Source organism: Oncorhynchus tshawytscha, linkage group LG08, assembly GCF_018296145.1.
Source record: "Oncorhynchus tshawytscha isolate Ot180627B linkage group LG08, Otsh_v2.0, whole genome shotgun sequence".
Lineage (NCBI taxonomy): Eukaryota > Metazoa > Chordata > Actinopteri > Salmoniformes > Salmonidae > Oncorhynchus > Oncorhynchus tshawytscha.
In genome coordinates this window covers 24,905,240-24,925,080 of record NC_056436.1, presented here as the reverse complement: position 1 = coordinate 24,925,080, position 19,841 = coordinate 24,905,240, and the positions used below count along the sequence as shown (strand labels likewise).

Sequence of the window (19,841 nt, the reverse complement as noted above, 5' to 3'; positions counted from 1 at the left end):
TCATTAAAGATCCCATGGCACTTATCGTAGGGGTGTTAACCCCGGTGTCCTGGCTAAATTCCCAATCTGGACCTCAAACCATCACGGTCACTTAATAATCCACAATTTACGATTGGCTCATTCATCCCCTGTAACTATTCCCCAGGTCGTTGCTGTAAATGAGAACGTGTTCTCAGTCAACTTACCTGGTAAAATAACAGATAAATAAAAAATACAGGTTGCAAAATAGTTGGGAGGAGATTTTCAATGTACCGATTCCATGGAACATGGTTTATGAACTGATAGTCAAAATGATGCCAGATTCAAATCTTAAGAGTATTTCAATTTAAATGATGATACAAAAGTCTTGCAACCAATAGAATGTTATATACAGTGCATTCGTAAAGTATTCAGACCCTATAACTTTTTGCAAATGTTGTTAAATTACAGCCTTATTCTAAAATTGTATTTCTTTTTTACACACCATACCCCATACTGACGAAGCAAAAACAGGTTTTTAGAAATTGTTAAACATAACACTAAAATATTACTTTTACACAAGTCTTCAGAAGCTTTACTCAGTACTTTATGAAGCCCCTTTGGCAACAATTACAGCCTTGTGTCTTCTTGGGTATGATGCTACAAACTTGGCACACCTGTATTTGGGAAGTTTCTTCCATTCTTCTCTGCAGATCCTCTCAAGCTCTGTCAGGTTGGATGGGGAGAATCGCTGCACAGCTATTTTCACGTCTCTCTAGAGGTGTTCGATCGGGTTCAAGTCCAGGCTCTGTCTGGGCCACTCAAGGACATTCAGAGACTTGTCCCGAAGCCACTCCTGTGTTGTCTTGGCTGTGTGCTTTGGGTCTTTGTCCTGTTGGAAGGTGAAACTTTGCCCCAATCTGAGGTCCTGAGCACTCTGGAGCAGGTTTCCATCAAGGATCTCTCTGTGCTTCATTCATCTTTCCCTCGATCCTGGCTAGTCTCCCAGTCCCTGCCGCTGAAAAACATCCCCACAGCATGATGCTGCCACCACCATGCCTCACAGTAGGGATGGTGCCAGGTTTCTTCCAGACATGACACTATATATATGCCAAACAGTTCGATCTTGGTTTCATCAGAAAGAAGAAACTTGTTTCTTATGGTCTGATAGTCCTTTACCTGCCTTTTGGCAAACTCCAAGCAGGCTGTCATGTGCCTTTTACTGAGGAGTGGCTTCCGTCTGACCACTCTACCATAAAGGCCTGATTGGTGGAGTGCTGCAGAGACGGAACTCTGGAGCTCTGTCAGAGTGACCATCGGGTTCTTGGTCACCTCCCTGACCATGGCCCTTCTCCTCATATTGCTCAGTTTGGCCGGGCGGCCAGCTCTAGGAAGAGTCTTGGTGGTTCCAAACTTCTTCCATTTAAGAATGACGGAGGCCACTGTGTTGGGGACCTTCAATGCTGCAGAACTGTTTTAATACCCTTCCCCAGAGCTATGCCTCAACAAAATCTTGTCTCTGAGGTTTACAGACAATTCCTTTGACCTCATTGCTTGGTTTTTGCTCTGACATGCACTGTCAACTGTGGGACATTTATATAGGTTCAATCTTGGTTTCATCAGAAAGAAGAAACTTGTTTTTGGCAAACTCCAAGCGGGCTGTCATGTGCCTTTTAGACAGGTGTGTGCCTTTCCAAATCATGTCCAATCAATTGAATTTACCACAGGTGGACTCCAATCAAGTTGTAGAAACATCTCAAGGATGATCAATGGAAACAGGATGCACCTGAGCTCAATTTCAAATCTCATAGCAAGTGGTCTGAATACTTAAGTAAATAAGGTATTTCTGTTTTGTATGTTGTATAAATTTGCAAACATCTCAAAAAACCTGATTTCGCTTTGTCATTATGTGTAGATTTATGAGGGGGGAAAATAAATGGAATACTTTTTAGATTAAGGCTGTAACGTAACAAAATGTGGCTAAAGGGAAGGGGTCTGAATACTTTCTGAATGCCCTGTATATAGGGGATATAACCATCTCTGCAGATTATTTTGCAAAGCGACAGAATCATTAGATTACTTGTTTTGGTACTGCCCATATTTAGCTTGTTTTCGTCGCAGATTCAGGAATGTCTGAAAAATCGCAACATTTACCTGGTGCTAACTCAGCAAATAGCACTGCTGGGTGAATTGAAAAGTCATAATCAATTGATCAATAGTATAATAATACTCTTAGCAAAAATGTGACTTTTTTTAGATGCAATCTGTAGAAGCTATGAGAATAGGAAGATTCAGATATTTTGTGAAACATGACAGTGGAAAAATATATGGCAGCTAGAAATCAAAACTCTAAGGTCTTCAGAGATATTTTGTAGGGGTTGAGGGTAGCTAAAGGCTGGGACTAAAAACAAACAAAAGATAATTAATATATGTACTGTGTTGGGGCCTCCCGGGTGGCGCAGTGGCTAAGGTCGCTGTACTGCTGTGCCACCAGAGACTCTGGGTTCGCGCCCAGGCTCTGTCGTAACCGGCCGCGAACAGGAGGTCCGCACCAGCAACTCCTGTGGCAGGCCGTGCTAACCACGTTTGCCAGGTGCACGGTGTTTCCTCCAACACATTGGTGGGGCTGGCTTCTGGGTTGGATGCGCCCTGTGTTAAGAAGCAGTGCGGCTTGGTTGGGTATCAGGGGACGCATGACTTTCAACCTTCGTCTCTCCCGAGCCCGTACGGGAGTTGTAGCGATGAGACATCCCTCTGTGTAAACTGTATATAATATATATATAAGCTGGAAGTAGAAGCCTAAGTAATGTTGTCCATTGGTTTATTCCAATAAGGGGAGAGGGTTATGGGAAAATAATAAAGAATTTAAATATATATATACCAGTCAAAATTTTGGACACCTACTCATTTAAGGGCTTTTCTTAATTTTTACTATTTTCTACATTGTAGAATAATAGTGAAGACATAAACTATGAAGTAGCGCACATGGAATCATGTAGTAACCAAAAAAGTGCACTTTGCACCTTCACCACCTTCTTGCACCTTCTTGGCATTCTTGGCGGCAGGTAGCCTAGTGGTTAGAGCGTTGGACTAGTAACCGAAACGTTTCAAGATCTAATCCCCGAGCTGACAAGGTAAAAATCTGTCGTTCTGAACAAGGCAGTTAACCCACAGTTCCTAGGCCATCATTGTCAATAAGAATTTGTTTTTGACTTGCCTAGTTAAATAAAGGGGACATTTTTTTTCTTCTCGCAATCAGCTTCAAATGGAATGCTTTTCCTACAGTCTTGAAGGAGTTCCCACATATGCTGAGTACTTGTTGGCTGCTTTTCCTTCAGTCTGCAGTCGAACTCATCCCAAACCATCTCAATTGGGTTGAGGTCGGGTGATTGCGGAGGCCAGGTCAACTGATGCAGCACTCCATCAAATAGCCCATGCACAGCCTGGAGGGGTGTTGGGTCTAATGTCCTTTGCTCGTGTTTCTTGGCCCAAGCAAGTCTTCTTATTATTGGTGTCCTTTAGTAGTGTTTTTTTTGCAGCAATTCGACCATGAAAGCCTGATTCACGCAGTCTCCTCTGAACAGTTGATTTTGAGATGTCGGTTAATTGATCTCTGTGAAGCATTTATTTGGGCTGCAATTTCTGAGGCTGGTAACTCTAATGAACTTATCCTTTGCGGCAGAGGTAACTCTGGGTCTTCCATTCCTGTGGCGGTCCTCATGAGAGCCAGTTTCATTTCAGCACTTGATGGTTTTTCCTACTGCACTTGAAGAAACTTTCAAAGTTCTTCAAATTTTCTGGATTGACTGACCTTCATATCTTAAATTAATGATGGACTGTCGTTTATTAAAGCTGTTCTTCTCAAAATATGGACTAGGTCTTTTACCAAATAGGGATATCTTCTGTATACCACCCCTACCTTGTCACAACACAACTGATTGGCTCAAACGCATTAAGGAAAGGAATTCCACGAAGGAACTTTTAACAAGGCACACCTGTTAATTGAAATGCATTCCAGGTTACCTCATGAAGCTGGTTGAGAGAATGCAGAGTGTGCAAAGCTGTCATCAGGCCAAAGGGTGGCTACTTTGAAGAATTTCAAATATAAAATATATTTTGATTTAACACTGTTTTAGTTACTATATGATTCCATGTGTTATTTCATAGTTTTGATGTCTTCACTATTGTTTTACAATGTAGAAAATAGTCAAAATAAAGAAACTCTGGAATGAGTAGGTGTGTCAACTTTTTACTTGTAGTGTGTGTGTGTGTGTGTGTGTGTGTATATATATATATTTTATTTTTTATATTTTTATTATTCCCACCCCAAAATATGGGTCATTGGAAATGATGCAGACAATTACATAGATAGAAGCCACAATATACTGTACAGTATCTACAATATTAATGCCGATCTACCCTCTAAAAAATACAAATAAAAGAACAATCAAGACTAAGGTTACTGCTAGCGTGGATGTCATTATATATTTTTCATGTTATACCCTCACGGAAATAGCAGGTGCAAAGTTTCTAGCTGTGGGCATTCTGGACCAGTTTCTGGCTGTGTACAGTCTGGTCCAGTTTCTGGCTGTGTACAGTCTGGTCCAGTTTCTGGCTGTGTACAGTCTGGTCCAGTTTCTGGCTGTGTACAGTCTGGTCCAGTTTCTGGCTGTGTATAGTCTGGTCCAGTTTCTGGCTGTGTACAGTCTGGTCCAGTTTCTGGCTGTGTACAGTCTGGTCCAGTTTCTGGCTGTGTACAGTCTGGTCCAGTTAGTAGCTGTGGGCAATCTGGTCCAGTTTCTGGCAGTGGGCAATCTGGTCCAGTTTCTGGCAGTGGGCGCAGATACATGGGAACACATCTCCAGTGCTGCTGTGCTATTCTTCGTAGTCTCATTGAAATCAACTATCTCCATATTGGTCTACACATTTCTTTACATGTCATTCTCCCATACTCTTATGGCATCAGGGGTGATGTGATAACCCAAGACCCTCTCACACATAAATTAAATGAATGGGAAAGAAAGACAAAACCACTGATTGAGTACAGGCAGTAATGAGAAGCAACTAATTCCCTGAAATCCTGCGGTTCCCTTTAGATAAGCGGAGGAGTCTGACGGGAGAAAAAGCCAACCCAGTCCAATTAAGTTTGCCTAATTACTGAAAGGCCAATAACTGACTGTTTCATTCATTTTCCAACTAAGACCAGGCAAAGAGAAGTGTTAGAAAAAGACTTGAGCCACCACTTCAGACAAGTAAACTCTCAATGACACAGGTTTCTGCCTGTTCATGTTGAATGACGTTCCATTCTGTTAGATTCTCAGCTGGGTACACTGGCCGTCTGTCCATTTTAGATGATGTAACAGTCTCTCCCTCTCGCAGATGGGTACACCACTGATGACATCGAGTTCTACTGGAAAGGTGATAATTCAGTGACTGGGGTGGAGAACATCGAACTGCCCCAATTCTCTATAATAGACTACCACATCCAATCCACAAAAGCAGTGTTTGCTACAGGTAACAATCTGATTACTAACCCTTACAAGAGTGTATTATTAATTAAAGTTTCTGATGTTCCACTTAAGAGTGTCTAACGTTAGAGAGTGTGGCAGATTGTAACTGCCACATAAGCACCGGGTAGAAGTTCTCTCAGGCACAGAAAATAGGATAATCTTACCCCTAAATGCTAAACTGACCTTAGTTCAGCGTCTAGTGGGAAACTTCATCCTACTCCGACGTGAAAACTGTGTTTGGTCTCCCAGGCTCCTACCCGAGGCTCTCTCTGAGTTTTAAGCTGAAGAGGAACATTGGCTACTTCATCCTACAGACCTACATGCCCTCGACCCTGATCACCATCCTATCCTGGGTCTCCTTCTGGATCAACTATGACGCGTCTGCGGCCAGAGTCGCTTTAGGTCGGTGTCTTTGGGTTATTCTATGGGTTGTCCTTGTGGAGGGGTTCAATAAAGAGTCACGTCTGAATGTCTTTAGTAGCTTTGGGTTACCAGGTGTAGGCATGTGTTGTACTGCCTTCCAGGCAGGCAGAATGTGCCCCTTCACACAGCCGAGCAAATACTTCTAGTTATAGTGAGTCCCTCGACGGACAGTCCCCACGGCAGTGTGTACTTGCACACAGCCTCTTAGGTAGAGTGTATATTTACACACTTCCCTTCTTGGCAGAGTGTACCCTTACACAAAGCCCCCTAGGTAGAGTATACTTACACACACACACACACACACACAGTTCCCCTTAGGCAGAGTGTACACCAAGGTTATTTTAGTAAACTGAAACTAAAAATAACAAATAATTTTGGCTACCTAGCTCATACGTATTCACAATGATTCCTAAATCATTGCTAAGAATAGTGAAAATAACTGCAGTTTCTACTGGTCATTGTTTTCAGGATGGTTGTATTGGTGCTATCTAGGTACCAAGATAAAGCTAGCTAGCTACCCCAGAAGTTGCGGTCGAACAAATAATGCTTTATTACCAACGCGGTTTTGTAAACACAATGTTCGTGGCCAGTGTTTGCTTGTTTGCAGACTTTTCTGTACAGCTTTTACAGTGCTACTGATAGTAGTGGTGGTGCTTGGCTTGCACGCGCAAATTCAGAACAGGTAACATTTCTATAATAGAACTGTGTTATTTGACATGTCAAATGAAAAGCTTATTTAACACGTGAAGTAGTGTTATCGTCAAATAGTGTTATTTGACGTGTATCTTTTTTGACATGCAAAGACCCAAACGGCATTCCATAGTATGTTGTGAAGCTAATAGCAGTGATGCTATTACTGTAACTCCGGTAGGGCAACATCTGAACAATAGCGCACTTGGTAACGTTAGTTTGTACCGGTGCTCGACTAGTAAAGAAAGCCATCATCACCCACGACAGAGAACGGTTGATTGTTAAGGGCAATGAATTCCATTATCTTACCGTTAATGGATTACCCCTTTGCGTTGTCTAGCTGAAATTTTCTTACTCTTTCAAATGACTGCTCGACTTGTTGACTACTCGATCTACACAGCAGACATTGTGGGCTAGGTTCGGAATGCTGTGTTGCACGTGTAGTGCAAAATTAAGTGGCGTCATTATGTCATGTTATATAGGTATTCACTTCAGTTTTGACATCAGTTTTTGACATTGGCGTTAAACTAGACATCAGGCATTTTTAGCTAATATTGTCCGATTCCGATATGTTCAGCGATTTATATTGTGCGTCCTTAATTAATACCATTTTAAATGTCAATGTTTTTTGCATTGGATATGTTTACCATATCATATGGAGACAAACATTTTACCTTAACATAAGTAGACATAATTGCAAATGATTAAATCCTTCCAATAGAAATAAAACATTTAAAAAATGGTTACGAATTGAACTTTAAATGAGTTGACTCTTCACATGGGATGATTTCACTGAACAACAAAAGAAAGGGAATACTGAATGATCCACAATGATCCATCGCATCTCCCAAAAACATTTTCAACATACATCTGTAAAATGATAGTCTAGACACTAAAGCTTTGGTCGTCCCTCTCTCAGGCTTCCATGTCTTCTCCCTGGACCTCCTCAATGTCCACTCTGAGGCCTCATCTTCACTGTCACTTTCCAACCCTGTTGAGGATGGCTCGTTGTCAGGCTCAAAAGGCCTCAAATTTGCCCGGATGGCCACCAATTTTTCAACCCTTGTATTGGTCAGCCTGTTGGGTGCTGTGGTGTGTGTGTTCCCAAACAAGGACCAGTTGCGCTCTGAGGCAGCTGATGTTGGTGGGATTTGGAGGACGATGTAGGCAACAGGGGAAAGAGCCTCAGATCCATAAAGTCCCTTCCACCAGGTGGCTGATGAGATATGTTGGCACGACTGCCATATTGCATCTCCATCCCAAAGCCCTTGCTTGGAAGTGTACATCGCCAGACTGCCAAGAACCTTGCCCTCATTCAGGCCAAGGTGGCGAGACACGGTAGTGATGACACCATAGGCCTTGTTGATCTCTGCACCAGACCGGATGCTCTTGCCAGCACACTTGGGGTCCGACATCTACGCTGCTGCGTGTATGGGCTTCAGGCAGAAGTCTTCACGCTTTTTGATGCATTTCAGGACTACAGTTTCCTCTGCTTGGAACAACAATGAAGTGGGCAGGGAAGTAAGAGAATAAATCCGTACATCTGCAAGCAGAGACTGAACTTCAGACAGGATGTCATTGTCTCCCTCAATCAGTGCAATAGCTACTGCTACAGGTTTCAGGAGTTTCAGGCTGCTTACTACTCTCTCTCAAAATGCATCATCCAGGAGGATCCTCTTGATGGGGCTGTCCATATCGGCAGACTGTGATATGGCCATTTCTTGGCGATACTCCTTCCCCTCCAGGAGACAGTCAAACAAGATGACCATACCACCCCAACGGGTGTTGCTGGCCAGCTTCAATGTGGTTCTCTTATTCTTCTCACTTTGCTTGGTGAGGTAGATTGCTGCTAAAACTTGATGACCCTTCACATGCCTAACTATTTCCTTGGCTCTCTTGTAGAGTGTATCCATTGTTTTCAGTGCCATGATGTCCTTGGAGAGCAGATTCAATACATGAGCAGCACAGCCAATGGGTGTGATGTGAGGGTAGGACTCCTCCCCTTTAGACCAAGCAGCCTTTATGTTCGCAGCATTGTCTGTGACCAGTGTAAATGCCTTCTGTGGTCCAAGGTCATTGATGACTGCCTTCAGCTCATCTGCAATGTAGAGACCGGTGTGTCTGTTGGCCCTTATGTTTGTGCTCTTGTAGAATACTGGTTGAGGGGTGGAGATGATGTAGTTAATTATTCCTTGCCAACAAACATTCGACCACCCATCAGAGATGATTGCAATACAGTCTGTTTTCTCTATGATTTGCTTGACCTTCACTTGAACTCTGTTGAATTCTGCATCCAGCAAATGAGTAGATAAAGCATGTCTGGTTGGAGGGGTGTATGCTGGGTGAAGAACATTCAGAAATCTCTTCCAATACACATTGCCTGTGAGCATCAGCGGTGAACCAGTTGCATTCACAGCTCGAGCAAGACATTCCTCAGCATTTCTCTGACTACGTTCCTCCATTAAGTAAAAAAAAAAGTCTGATTCCAGGAGGACCATGAGCTGTTGTTATCGATAAGGTGTTTGATTCATAATTTTTCATCAAGTTGAGGGACTTTTGTCAGAGGTTGCTTGTTGTGAGCGCTGAGGGAACTTTATGCACTTGGCCAGATGATTCTGCATCTCTGTGGGATTCTTCATATATGATTTGGCACAGTATTTGCAAATGTACACAGCTTTTCCTTCTACATTGGCTGCAGTGAAATGTCTCCACACAACAGATAGTGCTTGTTGCATTTTCCTGTAAAGATTTGATTTTTTAAAATTTTAAATAAAATATACAACTCAATGTACAGATAGTTAGATTAAACAACTCCTTTGTAAGATAAATGTTTTAAAATGGAACATGTATGGAATTAACACCTCAATTAGCAGGCTCAAGCAAGCTAAAACACACATGGTAGCAAAAACTAACTAGCGGAAATGGTTAACAAGTTAGATATGATTTAAACACACTTTGCTGTAGGCTACTATTTACTAGTTAATAAAAATGTATGTATGTTATATAGAAAATATACACCCCACCCAGTATTGTAATCAAAACTTACCAGAAAGCATGTAGTCCTTGGCTCAGACAGTGTAGTAGTGTGGGCTTAATAGCATCTCATTGGTGTGCAAGATCTTGAGAATCAGCTGTGGTGGAAAAATGCACTCTGCATGCAGAGGGTTGCAATTCCATTGAATTGGGGATAGTTTAAACAAAATAACACACAACCTAGAATTGCCTTGTGTATTCCACAAAAAAAAGTTCACTGTTATAAGCTAACCTTTTTGATGAATTTAAGCAAAATCCCAGGACGTTTCCGACCCTTTGCAACCCTACTTGTAAGCGTCATTTTTTGTATTTGGTTTTTACATTTAAATTTAAGCACTTTGCGATTATTCAGTATAATGAAAAGCGCGTTTACAAATGTAATAAAGTATTATTATTATTTGTATCACCTTGTGCATTACTGCCCCACAGTGACATGAAGTGACCTCTCAAAAATCACAAAAACTATACAACACATACATGGCTCAGTCTCCCAAGCATAGGTTTTTTTTGTCTCTAAAACTGAAATGAAATCATATAAAAACTAAATAGAAATGTTTTTATTAAACTTATCAATCAGATCTGAAAACTAACAGAAATAAAAACTAATCTAAAAACACAAAACTATAATAACCTTGGTGTACACTTACACACAGCACCCTAGGCGGTATGCATCCATGCACACGGACACAGTCTTAAGATAGACTGACACACACAGCCCCAAAGGCACAGTTGAGGGCTACCTATTCATCCTCCAAAGCATAGTGATTCTTTAGGTGCTTACTACCTCATCCAATATGGGGTTCCTTGCAGCCACGACATGGAGGTCAGAGATGAATCCTGAAATGCTCATTGTCATCAAGGTTGAGTGTACACACACACACACACACACACACACCCCTCAGCAGAGTGTGTCCTTGTGTCCTCACATGCATGGTTGCCCTACCCCTGAGGCAGTTTGTACCCTTACAAAACACACAGTGGACTAGCTACTGACTCATTGGTGAGCATCAGTGATATAACCTGAGTTTAAGGTGAGAGCTGAAATATACCAAAGCAGAGAACGTTATCTGTAGAACAACTAAAGAATCAGTAAATAACATTTTGAGGCATTATAAGGGGGCGTTACCGTAGCTAGCGAATAAACGGTTGCTAACTAACTGTAAAAGTGTAAATATTTCACGCCACAGTTATTAAGCTAGCTAGAGCCACTGATTCTCCTATATTTTTGAGCAAAATACCATAACGTTGCTTCCGATCTTTGTTCCTGTCTACAAAAAGGGTGGCTCCAGTTTTGTTAACATTTTGCTGTTTGTGAAGTATCAACTTTCACAGGTTATTGGGTTTAAATAAAACACATACAGCATACACAGACACTGCATTTGCTTTGAATGGTAAGTGGTTGCATTCTCCAAGTATTTCACACTCTTCTGTCAGCTTGTCTACTGTTTATAGTGTGCATACTGGCAGACTTACTGTTATCAATACGATGACACGCCTGGAGGTGTGCTTTACCCAATGATGCATAGTAAACCCCAGATGCATATATAAAATGCATGGATATACTTTTGTGTGTGTGTGTGAGATACGCATATATATATATATATATATATATATATCAGATGCATATATAAAATGCATGGATATACTTTTGTGTGTGTGTGTGTGAGATACGCATATATATATATATATTATGTACAGTTGAAGTCGGAAGTTTACATACACATAGGTTGGAGTCATTAAAACTAGTTTTTCAACCACTCCACAAACTATAGTTTTGGCAAGTCGGTTAGGACATTTACTTTGTGCATATTTCCAACAATTGTTTACAGACAGATTATTTCACTTATTCACTGTATCACAATTCCAGTGGGTCAGACGTTTACATACACTAAGTTGACTATGCCTTTAAACAGCTTGGAAAATTCCAGAAAATTATTTCATGGCTTTTGATAGGCTAATTGACATATTTGAGTCAATTGGAGGTGTACATGTGGATCTATTTCAATGTATTTCAAACTAAGTGCCTCTTTGCTTGACATCATGGAAAAATCAAAAGAAATCAGCCAAGACCTCAGAAAAAAATTGTAGACCTCCACAAGTCTGGTTCATCCTTGGGAGCAATTTCCAAACACCTGAAGGTACCACGTTCATCTGTACAAACAATAGTACGCAAATATAAACACCATGGGACCACGCAGCCGTCATACAGCTCAGGAGGGAGACATGTTCTGTCCCCTAGAGATGAATGTACTCTGGTACTAAATGTGCAAATCAATCCCAGAACAACAGCAAAGGACTTTGTGAAGATGCTGGAGGAAACAGGTACAAAGTATCTATATCCACAGTAAAACGAGTCCTATATTGACACAACCTGAAAAGGCGCTCAGCAAGGAAGAAGCCACTGCTCCAAAACTGCCAATAAAAAGCCAGACTATGGTTTGCAACTGCACATGGGGACAAAGATTGTACTTTTTGGAGAAATGTCCTCTGGTCTGATGAAACAAAAATAGAACTGTTTGGCCATAATGACAATCGTTATGATTGGAGGAAAAAGAGTGAGGCTTGCAAGCTGAAGAACACCATCCCAACTGTGAAGCACGGGGGTGGCAGCATCATGTTGTGGGGGTGCTTTGCTGCAGGAGGGACTGGTGCACTTCACAAAATAGATGGCATCATGAGGTAGAAAAATTGTGGATATATTGAAGCAACATCACAAAACATCAGTCAGGAAGTTGAAGCTTGGTCGCAAATGGGTCTTCCAAATGGCCAATGACACCAAGCATACTTCCAAAGTTGTGGCAAAATGGCTTAAGGACAACAAAGTCAAGGTATTGGAGTGGCCATCACAAAGCCCTGACCTCAATCCCATTGAAAATTTGTGGGCATAACTGAAAAAGCATGTGTGAGCAAGGAGGCCTACAAACCTGACTCAGTTACACCAGCTCTGTCAGAAGGAATGGGCCAAAATTCACCCAACTTATTGTGGGAAGCTTGTGGAAGGCTACCCGAAACATTTGACCCAAGTTATATAATTGAAAGGAAATGCTACCAAATACTAATTGAGTGTATGTAAACTTCTGACCCACTGGGAATGTGATGAAAGAAATAAAAGCTGAAATAAATCATTCTCTCTACTATTATTCTGACATTTCACCTTCTTAAAATAAAGTGGTGATCTAACTGACCTATGACAGGGAATTTGTACTAGGATTAAATGTCAGGAATTGTGAAACTGAGTTTAAATGTATTTGACTAAGGTGTATGTACCTTCCAACTTCAACTGTGTGTGTGTGTGTGTGATATATATTTTATATATATAAAATATATGTGTGCACCCTTTCAAATTAGTGGATATGGCTATTTCAGCTACACCCGTTGCTGACAGGTGTATAAAATCGATTTAACACAGTAATCTCCATATACAAACATTGGCAGTAGAATGGCCTTAATGAAGAGCTCAGTGATTTTTCAATGTGGCACTGTCTTAGGAAGCCACCTTTCCAACAAGACAGTTTGTCAACTTTCTGCCCTGCTAGAGCTGCCCCGTTCAAATGTAAGTGCTGTTATTTTGAAGTGGAAACGTCTAGGTGCAACAACGGCTCAGTCGCGAAGTGGTAGGCCACACAAGCTCACAGAACGGGACCACCGAGTCCTGAAGCACGCAACGCTTGAAAATTGTCTGTCCTCGGTTACAACACTCACTACCGCGTTCCAAACTGCCTCTGGAACCAATGTTAGCACAAGAACTGTTCGTCAGGAGCTTCATGAAATGGGTTTCCATGGCCAAGCAGCCGCACACAAGCCTAAGATCACAATGCCAAGAGTCGGCTGGAGTGGTGTAAAGCTCCCCGCCATTGGACTCTGGAGCAGTGGAAACACATTCTCTGGAGTAATGAATCACACTTCACCAGCAGTCTGACAGACTAATCTGGGGTTGACGGATGCCAGAAGAACGCTACCAAATTACAGACTGTAAAGTTTGGTGGTGGAGGAATAATGGTCTGGGGCTGTTTTTCATGGTTTAGGCTAGGCCCCTTAGTTCCGGTGAAGGGAAATCTCAACGGATAACGCTACCTGCCCGAATGCATAGGGACAACTGTAAAGTTTGGTGGATGAGGAATAATGGTCTGGGGTTGTTTTTTCATGTGAAGGGAAATCTTAACGCTACAGCATACAAGGACATTCTAGATGATTCTGTGCTTCCAACTTTGTGGTAACAGTTTGGGGAAGGCCCTTGTTTCAGTATGACAATGCCCCAGTGCACAAAGCGAGGTCCATACAGAAATGGTTTGTCGAGATCGATGTGGAAGAACTTGACTGGCCTGCACAGAGCCCGGAACACAATTCCATCGAACACCTTTGTGGTGAATTGGAATGCCGACTGCAAGCCAGGCCTAATCACCCAACATCAGTGCCCGACCTCACTAATGCTCTTGTGGCTGAATGGAAGCAAGTCCCCGCAGTGATGTTTCAACATCTAGTGAAATGCCTTCCCATAAGAGTGGAGGCTGTTATAGCAGCAAAGGGGGACCAACTCCATATTAATGCCGATGATATTTGAATGAGATGTTGGACGAGCAGATGTCCACATACTTTTGGTCATGTAGTGTACCTGCAAAAATGTGGCATTTTGTCCTTTAAGTATATAATGTGGAACTGATTGTGCATGGCTGATTATAATATGAGTTTGTTTCTTACTTTACATGTTAATCTTACATGAGTCTCATGCCTAAGTGAGTAATATACATAATTGTATACAGTTCATACATGTAGCCTACATGGGTGTAGATAGTTTTGTAAACCAAAGTCTAACAAATCTATTAGTCTTATATACTGATGTCGTTATTTTGATCTAACAGTTTTGTGTAGACCAAACATTGTATGTATAGACTAAAACAATGCCTAAACGAACAGTGATCTTCCATCTTGTGATCCCAGTTCACATATCTAATGCAGGAACACACGGCACATTTTTACATCCATCTGTTTGTATGAAGTGAGCAGTTGTGAGATGAGGTGAAGTGTATGAGCAGTGAGTGATTGGAATGCCTGTGTGCTGAGCCATGTTGAGTTGGGTCAGCTTGTTCTTGTTAACTCCCAAGAGTCAGTGTCACACTGAATGTAGCATTGTGGCTGAGTGACAACTTCACACCAAGGCACTATCTAGTTGTGCATTGCTCTTCTGAGAACTATCTCACTTGAATACAATATAACACTGTTCTGGATCTATGCTTGTCCAGTGTTTTCGCCTGGAGCTCAGAGGTGTCATGCATGTGACGCGCACTGATGGCAACTGTCATTTGGCATTTTCACAGGTAAATGTAAATAAGGTATGTATCAGGTCAACGTAGGTAACATATTGGTATGCACTACCTTCAGACCAAAGAAATGGTTTTTTCCCCCCTTGTTCCCACACCTTGGTTTAATACAGAGACAATAATATGAGTGGTATATTAGCATTCTGACCGTGTTCCCTATACAGAAGTCCATGCATTTAGAATGCAGCTTGGGACTGGATTGAATTATCGAGATCAAGTCATGTAGAGGTCTTTTCCACATCCTTGTTTCTATGATACCCAGAAGTCTCCCATTTCTTAGGGCACGTGTCTTGAAAGACAAAAGCCTGTGCACCGTGTATAGGAGCTTAAGATCCCTCATCTAAACCTTAAACTAACCATGACTCTGAGCCATTCCTTCCTTTCCCTTCCTCCCCCAGGCATAACCACTGTGCTGACCATGACCACCATCAACACCCACTTGAGAGAGACTTTACCCAAAATCCCCTACGTCAAGGCTATAGACATCTACCTGATGGGCTGCTTCGTGTTCGTCTTCCTCGCTCTGCTGGAGTACGCCTTTGTCAACTACATCTTCTTCGGACGGGGGCCTCACTTGCAGAAAAAGGTGGCAGAGAAAGCAGCTCAAACCAATAACGAAAATAAGAGCCGATTGGAGAGTAACAAAGTGCAGGTAGGAGTGGGGGGTCTCGCGTTTCGATATTCAAAGTCTCTGGCATATGAAAATCAACAAAAAAGACGAGTTGGCATAAATATTTTCCAAACTTCAAATGATCAAAGCTCATGGTCTGTTGTGTTCTGTAATATATTGTGACCTCACTTCCTTGTCCCCATCTCCCTCACCAGGTGGACGCCCACGGCAATATCCTCCTGACCAATCTGGAGATCCGTAACGAGATGGGCGGGATGGGTGGCATGGCCGGGATGACCGGGGCTGAAATGATAGGGGCTCTCAACGACCCACGGGCCACCATGTTTTCCTACGACAGCGCCAGCATACAGTACCGTAAGCCCATGGCCAGCCGAGACCTGTACGGTCGACCAGCCCTCGACCGGCCAGTCGGCCACAAGAAGAGTCGTTTGAGGAGGAGGGCATCGCAGCTCAAAGTCAAGATCCCTGACCTGACGGACGTCAACGCCATAGACAAGTGGTCCCGTGTCATCTTCCCTATCGCCTTCACCTTCTTCAACCTGGTCTACTGGCTGTACTACGTCCACTAGGGTGCGTGGCTATTCCCGCTAGAGGTTTGTTTAGCTAGCTAGGTTCTTGTACAGCAAGGGTAAAAGAGAGGGGAGTTAAATTCTGCCCAGTTTGTATGACTTCTGTTTGAGGAATGCGAGGCGAAGCGGATGTCTTTTCAATGTAAATACAATTTATTATATGATATAAATAAATATATATATATATATATAAAAATATATATATATATATAATATAAAAAAAGAGAAGTATAATTTAATAAATTCTCTCACCTTTTTGCTGTATTTATCCGTACAAAATAGAAATAGTGAAAATTAGTACAGAATTAAAAGGCGGTGAAGGTGTTCACCTGCATTTGTAAGTCTGAACTTTGTGCCAAAAATTGACTTTGGTGACTTCATTGTTACTCTTAGGCTGCAACTGCATTTTATTTATTAAGAAATCCTGTTCTCACCTTATTTTCTCTCAGCCTCTGCATGTGGTCCGTAACACAACTTTTATTTGCTTCTAAAGAGAAAAAAACATTGCAAAAACTGTGGGTAATAACAAATACAGTTTTCTATTAGTTAAACCCTATCTTGTTATTGAAGCAAATCCTTGCTGAGTAAAACTTCATCTTGTGGTTTAGGAAGTCCTTGTTTGGTTGAACTCATCTCTGTGAATAAGGTAGTTCTCATTTGTTTTAACTATGAATAAGTTCATCCTCAATTAAGTATTTACTCTTCCTCCCATGATTAAGGCATTTCTCATTGTGTTGAGTCCACACCTTGTGACTAAGGTGGTATTCAGTGAGTTGAAGAACATGCTACTTTGCATGTTCTTAATGTGTGACTTGATTTTGTTGGTTAATGCTAGATGCATGTGTGCTTAGTGGCTTTTTGCACTGTAAAACAAAGCCCGTTTTCTTTCCTTTGTATGAAACCTTAGCAAAGGCTCCATAGTTGAGCCTACATGTATTACTGTATGCTTTTGAACAATCATTGCATTTAGGGTAACTACAGGACAAGTGAATTGGAAATCAACTAATCTTAAAAATCAAAATTTGTTCAAATTTGTATCTATTCTCACAGCGTCTGTGAGCATGTAAAATGTAATTTTCTTTAAAAGAAATCAGGTAAAGAATGACTTATGATGTCACCATGCTTTTGAAACCACATCAAAATGCGCAAGCCCTGATAATACATGCTGTAGATGGTTGAGCCAAGTGCAGCCAACACAAAATCTCTGTTCAAATACACAGTACTGTACAGCATATTTGCACATAGTATAGTAACCTATAGTGCAGCTCAGCTATTCAAAAAGTTATATGTTAAATGGCAAACACAAGTAGATATATTAACATTATACTAAATGATCTCCACTCATAAACGCCTTGGCCTCTGTGAAAACTGTTCCAGCATCAGAAGAACTGGCAAAGCATAAAACGGGATATTCGACAGCTATAAGATTTGCCATGGAAATCCTTTGGCCTCATTGCTTTGGTGCATAAAAAGAACAGGAGTGGTGCGCTGAGGTTATTTTATTTATTTTGATTTCAATGAATTTGTTCACTTCCCTGTAATTATACTCAAACCTGATGATCAATTGTATGAACCTGAACAATTCCCTGTAATACCCACTTGATTCATTGCTGGTTTCATTGCTATTGTAGAAAAGGCTGTGCCAGAATGGGTACTATATCAGTTCAACAAAACAAATAAGATAAGTAGTTATAGCCTTGTAACGGTGTAATTTGGTAGCATTAAAGGGCAGCAATTAGTGTCACAATAGATGCATTTAGTAAGCTTATAAAGTATGCTATGTGGCTTTAAATTAGATTAGGTTGGACTCTATTACATCCTTTTGAACCTTACAATTTGGATGATGTGGAAAAAAGCTAAACTGGCCTCGGCAGTATTCTAAGCAATCCTACCTTTTTATTTACACAATGATAACATCATGCAGTTCTTTCTGTTTGGCAGGCCATGTTACATTCAGATCTGGCCAGTGAATGTCTACGGCTCTCAGATGATGACAATTTCTCACATTTGAAACTAAAATATCTGAATTTTTCTGAATAACAATGGTAGTGTTTCTTTCCCTTTATAATATAACAGGGTACTTTACCATGGCTAAAATGCTTTTGCTCATGACTATTGCTTTGCTATCACAATGGCCAGTGACTATTTTGATGTAACTACTTTATTATTATAATAATGGGTGGATTCCAAGTAGACATGTGAACTGCTTGTGTTATCAGGGCTTACAAAAAAAGCTAAACCAGATAGGCTTCTACAGGACACAATAAGTAGCAGTGTGCTCTCTTCTCATGGCTAAATATTGTGCCTTTAACAAGAATCTCAATATTTTCACAGGGTTTAACTTCTTATAACTAGTGTGTAGAATTTAAAAGAAAGAACTTGTACTTTTTTTAGAGAAGAAGAAGAAATGAAACTGTGGTCAACTAGACTGAGACTGACTTTTATGATGCTCTAAATACATATTCAAATTAGATAGTGGTCAGACATTCCAGCATTTATGATGACAATCTGTAAATTCAATGCAGAAAATGTCCTGCAAGTTTGGTTCTGTTGCTGTTACTGTCATTGTTTTCAGGTGGAATGGAATTCTATGGACTGGTGAAAGAAAATATTGGCTTTCCACTCAGCAAAGACTCGCTTAACAGATGGGACGTGTTTTCTTTGGATGGCCATAGCAAAATGGAAGCCTTAACAACTGGCTTCCCTCAAGCTTCCAAGGGATAAGGAAATGTACTGAACTCTATTGTGTAAAATTACTGTAAAAATAATTCTGATGCTCTATATGTGCTCTCATGAGTAAAGGAGAGTGTGTGTTTCTGAGAGTGTGTGTTTGAGTGTGCTAGGGTGTTTGTACTGCGAGCATGTGTTTTTCTGCTTGGTAACGTGTACAAGCAAGCATTTGCGACTGGGAATGTGTGTGCAAGTATGTTTGTGTCTGCGTGTGAGAGAACATCTTCGTACAAATCCTTTGTTTGACATTGTAAGGACTTTGATCAAAATAGAATTCAAATAAAATAACTGACATCTCACCAACCCAATAAAAGACTGAGCTTCACTCTCATTTAACAATATTAACTGCAAAAGTGGCTTAGTTTGTCAGCGATATAGTGCTGTTTGCTAAACTGTGTCTTCAATTCAGTGCTAAAACTTGAAGCCTGGGAGACACAACTTGAACTTCCACTGGTATACACCCATTCTGTACTGGCATATTTAGAAGTACATTTTTTTCTCCTCAAGTGATCTAAGATAAAACTTAAGCTACTGAGCAAAGAGGAATCCGTCTCTCCACGATTCTGTGATTGCTTTTTTTTTTGCAAAATCAACAATTCCCTGCATATTATGCGAGGGCTTGCAAATTTGACAAATCACCGAACTATTTCTGCATAAAACAGTAAAATCATTGCCGTATTATTGCATGAACCTGACTCAACACCTCAGTACAAAAAAGAAGGCTTGCACTTTCAACCAATCACCGCATAATATGGTTCATTGAAGCGACACGTCAACAAACCTTTCCCTTGTCAGCACATTTTGGCAACAAATTGGACAAAATCACTGCATATTGCCACGCTGAATTGCTGCAGCAAAATAACGCATATTTGTACGCAAATATCACAAAAACGTCCTGTGGAATCATACAAAGACAGAGTAATGACAGACCAGTTAGTAGGGTCTTGCACTAGTGCCAATCATAAAAAATCAGACAGGC

The 19,841-nt window shown here is 41.1% G+C and overlaps 1 protein-coding gene across 2 annotated transcripts in view; it reads left to right on the top strand.

Moving 5' to 3' along the window:
• The window catches only part of LOC112246804 (gamma-aminobutyric acid receptor subunit beta-1-like), a 52,668-nt gene extending 33,498 nt beyond the window's left edge, over positions 1-19,170 (top strand). Inside the window, exons 6-9 of one of the 2 annotated variants that reach the window (XM_024415341.2) lie at positions 5,338-5,472; positions 5,718-5,870; positions 15,331-15,584; positions 15,758-19,170. In XM_024415341.2, coding sequence (XP_024271109.1) covers positions 5,338-5,472; positions 5,718-5,870; positions 15,331-15,584; positions 15,758-16,132 — 917 coding nt within the window. In that variant the 3' untranslated portion in view covers positions 16,133-19,170. The remainder of the gene's footprint in view (positions 1-5,337; positions 5,473-5,717; positions 5,871-15,330; positions 15,585-15,757) is intronic. The other variant, XM_024415342.2, reaches the window with a different exon arrangement.
• The last annotated feature ends 671 nt before the right edge of the window (positions 19,171-19,841 follow it).